Below are 10,306 nucleotides of genomic sequence, written 5' to 3' on the forward strand. Positions count from 1 at the left end.
CGTTGGGGCTTTGCGGCGGCCCTCGGGGGCGGTCAGCGCCCCCGACCGCTCCCTGGGCCTCGGGAGAGCGCGATCTCCCGCGCAGCGCTGCCGCCTGGGCAGGTGGCGGTGGTGGGCCTCGAGGGAGTCACCTCCTGGGCTCTGGGAGAACACTGGTAACCTCCGGTCCGTCCCGGCTCCCCCGAGTGGGATTCGGAGAGGCATGGCGCCCGGCTGTAAGGAAAGGGCACCTTAGGTGTGTGAAGTTGTGTGAAAGTCAAAGAAGCCAGCTTACCTAGGAGAAAGAAGAGCGGGAGGCGATTCATCGATGCAGGCCTTAATAACGAGAGGCAGTGACATCGTGAGGCGTATTTCACAGCTGACGGGGTCTTTGAGATGCCCCTAGGGGTGTTGTAATGGCTCATTTACATGGAAAAGGCTCCTCGACACCTTATGCAAAACTTTGAAATACAATTGATTTCTGACAATTCAATTTCTGTACCTTATACTGGAGGGGTTTTAATTCTTCCCTTTTTATTGGTACAACACATTAAGCATGAAAGCAGGAACTTTGTTGCTGAAGAGCTCCTCTGCCTGTTTACTTGCTACCTAAAGTTCCCATCTTCTGTTTGTGATGTACAGCTGGCGGGTATGGCAATAGATGTGATGTCATGAACTGCAGATTATAGCTTCAGGTAGGAATAAGATGCAAGAACAGATGGACTTGCACCCTGCTTTCAAGCAAATGTTCTTTTAGTAATAAAGAAGGTGAAGGAAAAATGATGAAAAAGAGAGGCATATTTTCTGTGTTAAAAAAAAGTCACTGTTTGCATGTTTCACTTTCCAATAAATGAAATTATACAAAAATGTACAAGGTGCAGAAATGGGTTAATTAAAACACTTTGCAGAAAATGGTTTTTGAAGGTGACAGAGGATACAAGAGATTTCTCTACAAAAGAGATCAGTCCTCCCGGACGAAGCCCCAAAATTTCTAGAATTTCAGTGGGGCAGGGGGAGGAGGGCAGCTTTTTTTTGGGGAAGTTCGTATTCATTTGGCTGCAGTGAAGGGGCCAGGTTTATTTTGTCTTGAGTTTGATCGTAGGTTCAAAGGAGTCCTGATCAGCCAGCTATGCCTACTGACAGGAGAAGGAGCTGGGGTGCTGCAGGCAGCTCTGACTGGTGCTGGCAGAATACATCTCGGCTTTTCTACCTCAAAGTTACCTAGGGCTTGTAAGGAAATAAAAGGAAATAAAGTTTAGCTAAGGTTCATGTACAGAGGTCTCTTGTGTTATATTAGCCTATTTCGCTGATTGTGTTCTTGTGAACTGCTTTGAAAGGCTTGACCTGTGTCACTGCCTGTGTTTTTTGGTTTACACGGCTTCCAAGAGAAAAGGCACGAGCTAGACTGACCCCGCTAAAGGTTCACAGAGAGAAGTAGGAAAGTTCCTCAATCAAGTCTAAGAGTCGGAGGATTAGTGGAATCTATCTTAGAATCATAGAATCGTTTAGGTTGGAAAAGACCTGTAAGATCATCAAGTCCAACCGTTAACCCAGCACTGCCAAGTCCACCACTAAACCATCTCCCTAAGCACCATGTCTACAGGTCTTTTAAATACGTCCAGGGATGGTGACTCAATCACTTCCCCGGGCAGCCTGTTCCAATGCTTGACAACCCTTTTGGTGAAGAAATTTTTCCTAATATCCAATCTAAACCTCCCCTGGTGCAACTTGAGGACGTTTCCTCTTGTCCTATCGCTTGTTACTTGTGAGAAGAGATCCGACACCCACTCGCTACAACCTCCTTTCAGGTAGTTGTAGAGAGCAATAAGGTCTCCCCTGAGCCTCCTTTTCTCCAGGCTAAACAACCCCAGTTCCCTCAGCGGCTTCTCATAATACTTGTGCTCTAGACCCTTCACCAGCTTTGCTGCCCTTTGGACATGCCCCAACATGCTTTGGACATGCTTTTACCTCTTGATGGGGTAGAAGCCCGCGCTCTGTCAAGGGTGCTCTTGAGTGCTTGCAGAGTAGGTGAACCATGCCTCTTGATTCGTGGTGTAAGCAGAAAGAATGGTCAATCATACTTTCTATCCAATACCAGCCACAGGGAAAGGGAAGAAAAATATACTTTTGTATTTTTTTTTTCAGGTCTGAATCCTCTAAAGTGACATAAAGAATCATCATATGTATATCACATGTAATGAATTACATGTTTATACTACTTTATATACTGTAAGCAATGAATACAGTGCTGCAAAGTGCTTAGTGTGGGAAATGCATTTGTTCCCCACCCTTGTCTTTCAGAGAAAGAGTGAGCAAGGAGAGAAGTGTCTCACCCCAGGCCTGTGCTGGGCCTGTGACAGAGCCACAATTAGGCTGTTGATCCTTGCAGATGTACGTTCTGCCACTGCAGTCCCTGCCTGGCACTTGAACAGGACGGTGCTGATGAGAAAACAAGTCTCGCTTGGTCACTCTGATCAGGTCCCCATCCCCTGCGTTGTATGCGGCTGTCTGCCAGCGGCTGCTGGCATTGCACGTAGCCTCCAGGGATGCGTCGCCTCTTCTCCCACCACTCATCAGCAGTGAGGCACTTTAACAACTAGTCTGGCAGAGTTTCCAACAAGTTTTGGGTGCTCTTGGTGTTGCAAGAGCTCTTTTTAAACCCTGCTTGTTTATATCTTCCGTTATCCCCTTGCAATCTGCCTACGCTGTGATATCTTCAAAACATTTGCAGTGAAGAGGTGGCGTATTGCTGTGATCAGAATTGACTTTTGGTGAGCACATGCTCCCTTGTTTCTGTCCACCTGTTGTTTCTCCATGTAAAGTCTTTGCGACCATGAACAAATGTTTTGTTGTGGGTGCCCAAGGTCTAGCACAGTGAGTTACTTCTGGGTTTGTGGCCTGTAGACACTTGAGTTAGAAATAGCAGTGGAGTCAGAGCTTGCGTGTGGTTCCTGCGTGATCGCTTGAGCTCTTGGCTGGGGACAGTGCTAGGAATGTATCATTAGCAAAGGAGCAGTTAAAACTTGGATTGTCAGGTCCCTTGGGGCTGTAGGCATTGGATCACTATGTCCTTCGCAGATGTTACAGTTGCTGTTTTGTGTCTTGGCAGGGTTCATCAGTCATGGCACGAAGGGTCTTGAAACTTGCCTCCTTGGTGGCAGCCACTTCTGGCATCTATCTGTATGGCAACAAGTTCCTGGATCCCAATGATTTTGGAGTTGTTCGTGTGGGCCGAGCCATTGCCACAGTAAGTTTCATCCTAATAATGCGCAGGAAGATTCCTAGGTGGGTAAGAGAATTGGGGTTCACAAGAACTTGGGATTTCCTGCATTCCCTCTCTGCATTTCCACTGGCAGCTGGCTCCGGGAGTCAGAAGGTCAATAGGAAGCTCTTCAAATTGTTGACACACTGGGGAGAAAAGAGGTGAAAGCATAGAAGGAATAGAGCTGTCGTTTGCGCATTTTGGAAGAAACAAACAGAGATACTGTTTGATACTGCAGAGAACTGTCTCTGCTTTCTTGGATAGGGTGGGACCTTCAGAGCAAGGGCTCACTTTGGGCCCACATCTTCATCAGCCACCCTTCAAGGTCAGTCACCCAGGTACAGTATCCTGCTGCCTTTAACAGTGACCTAGTTCAAACCATCTTGTCTGCATATGCCATTTTTTACATTGGAACATTTTGTTGTAAGGATTGTGGTTGTTGTATTGATATGCTACAGTAGCCATTGCCCTGTGACCCTTGGTATGAGAGATTTGGGGAGAGGAGGGCAGGTGTTTTGAGGATCATTCTCAAAGCAAGGGTGAAGTGAGGATGGGAGATGATGTACTTCTGAGATTGGATTGGTTTCCAGATTCGTAAAATCAATGCTACATCTGCCTAGCATCACCGCTGTTTCACCCTTGTGTTGATCACTGCTCCAGAAAACCTGAGAACGGAGACTGCCAGCCAAACAGGTGGCTGCCTTCTCCTTGAGGATATTCACTGATGAATCCATGAGCAGCCAGGAACAAGGAAAGCAGAGACTCTGGAGGGGGTATCAGTCCCCTGTACCTCACTTGCATTATACATCTGTCACTTCAGGCCATGATCTCCATCATTTACAGACCCCCAGTAGTAAGCAGCTGTCTGTCTGCATATTCTATGACTTTTAAGCACTTCATTAATGAGTTTTACAGGGAGTCAGCTCCTGAGGGCAGATGCAATAAGAAACAAGCTCTGTGGGTTGGCTCAGGTGCCATGCTGTTTATATATGCAAGCTGCACCATGAACTATTGTGAAAAATGAGTGTTTATTTTGAAAGGGTGAGGGCAGAAATACAAACTGTAATCTTTCCTTCTTAGCTAATAAGTGCTAAGCTTCGTGCTCTGTCCCTGACGCTAAGACATTGCTGCCTGGTGTCAGGGAGCAGCTCTCTCCCTTCTACTGCACAGGAAGCTGAGGCATGGAGAGGGAACACAGCTTCTTGTGGCTGGGGAGGAATCTGTGATACAGGCTGTCTGGGCTTTCCAATCTGCCCTTGAGTTCTGCCTGCTTGACCAGTGTTTCCCAATCTTACTTGAAGCCAGTGTTTTTTGTGGCTGTCTTCTGTTTAAGACAAAAATAAGTGAGAACTGTGTAGTGATGAAGCTGTGCAGTTGGTCTGTGTTTTGAGTGACGGTGAGAGATTACTTTCCTGATTAATAGGAAGTAGGGGAAAGGTGATTTTCTCTGCTTTAGATGCTGGCGAATCTAAAGACGTGCTTGACTTTCACGTTCTCTGCCTTCAGGGAATCATAGAATCATAGAATCATTGAGGTTGGAAAAGACCTCTAAGATCATCGAGTCCAACCGTCAACCCAACACCACCATGCCCACTAAACCATGTCCCTAAGTGCCTCATCTACTCGTCTTTTAAATACCTCCAGGGATGTCACAAGTCATGGGCTGTAAAGCACTTCACTGGCCCTGGTCTTAAATGCATTTGAAGGTTCTGCACCCATAGCTGCAAGCAGTGACCCCCAAAAACATGCCGCCAATGTTCTGTGTTCTGTAGGTGATGGCAGCATGTGTTTATATCTGTGTGTCTGTATACTTTTCAAACACACATTTTCTGTCTCTCTGAATTCTCTGTTCCCTCTACTATATAGGACTGCATATGGTTAGGTTGCTTCTTTAGTCCTGCTGCACCAGTGACCTCTGCCTTCCCAGCTTGGGGTCTGCTCCTCGTTGGAAAGGCAGAAGTCAGCTCTCATCTGAGCACTGGCAGCCCAGACTGCTCTCATTCCTTAGCCATAGACTGAGTGAAGCCAATAGAGCAATTAGACGTGTTCATTTCTAAGAAGTTCAGCTTCTTGGGCTCACTCTTTTTGTAAATGAAAGCTGAGACTGTAGCAAACAAGCGACTTTGGATATTGGTGGCATGTACATGGACCTAAAGCATCTGTGCTTCAAACTAGCCCTGCCCAGGCTTCTTATCTGGATGCTTGATTCAATCATTGGACCATAGCCAGGCAAAAGCAGGCTGTAATTAAGAGGTTGCAATCCTTAAGAGCCAAGTTCAGCAGCAGCGGACACAAAAATTTAAGACAAGTTATGGTGTGGTGAACAAAACAAAACAAAACAAAAGCCTGGAGAAAAGAACACATGGAGGTCAAGAAACCTGACCTAGAACTACAGGACTATGGACAGATTTCATCTGAGTTTGATTAGAAAGATTTGAGTCTGCTTGTATTTTAAGCACACTGATTCAGTTGTCCTTTGCAGACTTTCTTAAGAAACTTGATGAAGTGCACTAGCAGAAAATTTCTTCTTGAGCCTCAGTTTAGGGAACTGGGTCTTGCTTATGTGTGGGTAGACAACTATTCAGAGGGAACATTGTGCTGTGACCTGGTGAGATCTGAGGATAGTTTAGGCATGGTGGAAGAGTGTAAGGTGTTGAGAATTCATTGATACAAAGTGGAAGCCCAAGTCTTTGGGACATTTAACACTGGACTGGATACAAGATCAGTTAAAGAAGTAATTTGGCATTTGTAAGGGAAGGGACTGGTTGATCTTGTAGGTCTTTTTATGTCTCCGAGATTCAGTCTCACACTGTAACATGAATGACAGCACTAGTCTTGGATGAGAACAAAGTCAGTGGCCCGGACAGCATCATGTTTCAGACAGTTTCTATGTTCTGGTAAAATCAGAAACCTGGCAGAGCAGTTGTGCATTTGCCATATTTCTTTGAGGGTATCCCAGTTGTTTTGGGTATGTGGAAGGAACGTTCTGTGCTGTAGCTGGAATACGTCTCAGACACTAGCAGGGATTTGGCAATGTCAGAGTTGCCTATCAGGATCATCATACTACTAATTTAGTGTTTAATTTTTCTTCTGAATGTGACTCTGCGTAGCTGTGCAGCTCCTGAGTTCACCAGGGGCAAGAGAGCCTGAAAAGCTCCATTTTCAATCTGGAAAACAGGAAATGTGAGGAACCTAACCTCCACAAGGAAGGAGTATGTCTGTCTGTAACTGATTCCCAGATTGATTCTCTCTTCAATGCATCTCTGAGCTTTTGACTGTTTCCCTATTGTCAGTTCCAGCAACTTTGTCTCAAATCAGATTTGATCCCCTTGCCTTCCTGGCTTTCACATTACATCGACTGTGCTTTATGCCCTTATTAGGCACGTTTGTGGTGAAAGGGGGGGGGAGATAGTATCCTGTCCCAGAATGAGATGCTACCCCTTTAGTAGGGAGGTCTGAGGAAATCTGACTTTAGATCTGAGTTATGCAAATGGTTCTTTATGGCAAGGATCTTGAAGTTCAAATGACACGTTAGTGGACCGGTTCATCTAGGTATACATTCCCTTCTCCCCCCCCAAGTAAACTTTATGAATGTGACCTGTATGTTTCTGTTATGTTTGCTGACTGTGGAAAGAGAGGAACTTTAGTTGTAGGATAAAATTGTGAAATACTCTAGATCCATTTTCAGAAATCAAGGCACTTAGGAATCTAACTGCATTGTCTGTGGCTATGTCTAGCTAATAAGCTTTAGCTGGATCTCCATATTGTTGTTTTGTAATTGGGTATCTGACCCTTCGGCCCTCTAGTACTTTGTGCAGTTGAATATCCCCAAAAGTACCACTGCTTGTGCGGATCGGTGAGCTTGTCTTCAGCCACTCTGTGCCCTGCTGAACCATCTACCCAGACTGAGCTCACTGTGCACCAGTGTGGTTAGGCAGGTTGGAGGTGTGAAGATAAAGCATGGCATAACTGGTGGGGCACAAACAGGGTCTTCACGGCCTGTATTACTAGCATCAGACCTTATTGTGGAAGCTGACAGAGAATGGGAGTCTGCTGTGCAAGGTGCTGTACAGAGATTATGAAAATGCTTTGAGCTTCTCAAATGGAAGATAGTATAGGAGTGCCAAGTGTTGGTTATTTTTAATAACTATATGTCAATGAGGTCCCTGCACTGCTTTCTAAAAACGTTCATTGAAATTTAAATCTTTTCATTTAATTTCTTATGAGTCTGTTACCGTAAACTCCACTGTGGAGCCAAAACTCTGAAGCCTAAGCTACATACATTCTCCCTAACAGAAGGTTTGTTGTTGTGATCCAAGGTAACTGCAGAGCTTGCTCAACATTTCTGGTTTCATTTGCAGACAGCAGTTATCACCTATGACTACCTCACCTCCCTTCGGAGTGTCCCATATGGATCAGAGGAGTATGACTTCCTCAAATCACAGGTAAGTGATAGCACTGGACTGCATTCCTCGGAAACTGCAAGGCACAGGTGTGTTGCCAAAGCCATTGCTGTAAAGCAAACCATCAGGCTGTCAGCTTAATAATTCAATATGCCTTCTACCAAATTGGTAACAGCAGAGGCAAACTGTGCTGCATGTTACATAAGATTCTTACAGGACCTGCATCACCCAATGGAGAAGATCCCTCAGCAAGAGTAGCCTGATGCAACCAGTGCTCACTTATGTCCATTAGAGATTCAAGTTCTCAGTGTATGGGATAAGATGCGTTTAGGCTCTGTCACTGGTTCTCTGCTGCCCAGACTGGTTGTGTGGAGGTCAGCTGCTGGGAGGGGACTGGCAGTGGTTTCGTAACCTGCTTATTGGTTGGTAACAGCCATAACGTGAAGGCTGAGGGATTTAAGTAAAAGGAGTGTGTTGGAGGGGAAATAATAGGGATGAATCAGGCTTGCAGATCTCTGACGAAATCAGAATTGGGCAAAGAAAGGTACATTTCATTGCAAAACATATTGTTGTGTTTTGATATCGCTTGTTAACATGACTAGAAAAAGCATTTCTAGTGAGAAGTAAGATATTGCTCCTCTCAGTCCTGTGCTGCACCTTTCATTCCAGCCTACAGCCCTGCAATACCTTGAGCTGTGAGTGACACTGAGTTTTAGTTGAGTGCACGTGGTGTATGTAGCCAGGGTCTCTCTGCTGTTCCAGCTCAGGGCCTCTTTGGAGTGGGAAATACAGCTTGTGCTGAATTAGGCCAGTCTGCATAGTATGTTTGAAGTAAGGTCTTTAACCTCATTTTTCTTCTTAGTGCATGTAGGATTTAGGCCACTGATGTGGTTGTAATGCATGGGGTGGTGCTCTCCAGGGACTCTCAGACTGGAGGGACTCTAAAGCTGGAAACAGTGGTGGGCCAGGTAGAAATCAGTGGCATTGGACTCCAGCATGCTTTAGTATTCCTCTGGCAGAAAATCCACATCATCATCAGTATGGTCTTAGAGTATTTGGGATAGTTTGCAGAGAGGCTTCCTTGGGCTTGTTCTCATCCTCTCCTGTCCAAAGATGCTAAACCATTCTGCTGTAGCTCCTCATCCCAGGTGAGTGGCACTGATGCCCTGGCATAAACTGGAGACAGATGTGTTGGAGTCTGGAGCTTCACCTTCCATCTGCCCATGTCTCTGCCCCATGCCTTTGAAACCTGGTTTGCAGAAGGGCTGCTTGTAGCTTTCTTGAGTGACACCCAAGTTATGGAGTTACCAGTGCTGTGGACAGCTTGTCATTTGACAGCAGTTTGCAGCAGCCCTTGCAAATTCCTGACCTTTTGCCATGTCTCTTCATGGCTTCAGTAACCTCTGTCATGCAGGTTTTGATGGTTTGTCAATTCATGCCCCAGGCAGCCAGAAAGGGCCCTGTTTGCTGGCGCTGCACGGAGCTGTGCTCTCCCTGCTTGGCAGCCAAGACCAGCTGAGTCAGCCTCTGTGCGTGGCAGAGCCAGTGGCAAGCGCAGCATGTCAGCAAGACACAAGAGGACTCTGTGGCATGGCCAGCACTAGCCTTTGGCTGCATGAAGAGGAATGAGCTGGGAGACAGAGAGGAGGAAGTAGGTGCAGGCATAGTGTGAGTTAGCAAAACTCGTTGGCCTGTGGAGGCCTGTCCTGCTGTTGGCAAGTGTTATGGAGGGCCACCACTGAGTCTGACAGTGACAGCCCTTGTGGGTTCCTCAGCAACATCCCTGTAGTGCTTGTGCTAGCAAAGCATCAGCTTGGCAGGGGAGAATTTTTTGGGCCTGGGCAATTGCATGCCAACCCCTTTATCTCAGTGCAGCTCTAAGTGGATGGCAACCAAGTGTTTACCATCTTGCAGCTCTTTTAACACTGTGGGAGCTGATTTTGTTGGTCTCAGACTAGCTCAGAATAACTTTTAAGAAGTTCCCCCATTGGAGCTGGTACTAAAAGTTAGTCACTGGATGGGGGCAAGAGGATGTGCATGCCCCTCCCAGGTAAGTGTTGTGTGTGAAAGATACTTATCCAGGTGTTGCTTCTACTTGCCTCTGTTCTGGATAGATCTCTGGTGCTCTCAGCCATTCATTGTACTCTCTTGGCTTTCTGTCCTTCGAGTGAGGCCAGCTTAACCTTCTCTTCATATGCTGAGAGTTTGGAATTTTCTTTTAAGTATGTGTATGAATTGGTTACTGATTTCCAGCCTCACTTTTGGTGCTGTGCTTAGAGATTCTGTGAGGCAGGGATTTGGTGACCCTGGGACCGCAGATAGTGCCAGCAGGTCTGGGTGCAGCTGCTGTGCCTCTGTTTCTGGTGAGGGGGTGCAGCTGCATGTGTGTCTGGGACGGGCTTGCAGCTGGGAGTAGAAAACCACTTTTTTCTGTGCATCTCCTCCTGGTATTCAGCATACTGGTGGGTGCTATTCCAGTGCAAATGATAATGCTTAACTTGTTCTCCATGGATTCCCAGTCAGCCATTAAACTGGAGCCTCTAAATTACCCATGGCCTCAGATGAGAGATGGGAAGCCTCAGTGGCAGCACCAGTCCCTGAGCCTGTTGGGGCCAAACAGGGACATAGCCGTTAGGAAACAACTAAATGCAAAGCAGATTAA

The 10,306-nt window shown here is 46.3% G+C and overlaps 1 protein-coding gene across 1 annotated transcript in view; it reads left to right on the top strand.

Annotated features, from left to right (window-relative positions):
• Positions 1 to 3,082: 3,082 nt before the first annotated feature.
• The window catches only part of ADCK1 (aarF domain containing kinase 1), a 78,447-nt gene continuing 71,223 nt past the window's right edge, over positions 3,083 to 10,306 (top strand). The window contains exons 1-2 of the mRNA XM_009280738.2: positions 3,083 to 3,226; positions 7,603 to 7,686. Of these exons, the coding sequence (XP_009279013.1) occupies positions 3,101 to 3,226; positions 7,603 to 7,686 (210 nt within the window). The 5' untranslated portion in view covers positions 3,083 to 3,100. The remainder of the gene's footprint in view (positions 3,227 to 7,602; positions 7,687 to 10,306) is intronic.

Source organism: Aptenodytes forsteri, unplaced genomic scaffold (genome assembly GCF_000699145.1).
Source record: "Aptenodytes forsteri isolate BGI_AS27 unplaced genomic scaffold, ASM69914v1 Scaffold193, whole genome shotgun sequence".
In the NCBI taxonomy this organism is placed as follows: Eukaryota; Metazoa; Chordata; class Aves; order Sphenisciformes; family Spheniscidae; genus Aptenodytes; species Aptenodytes forsteri.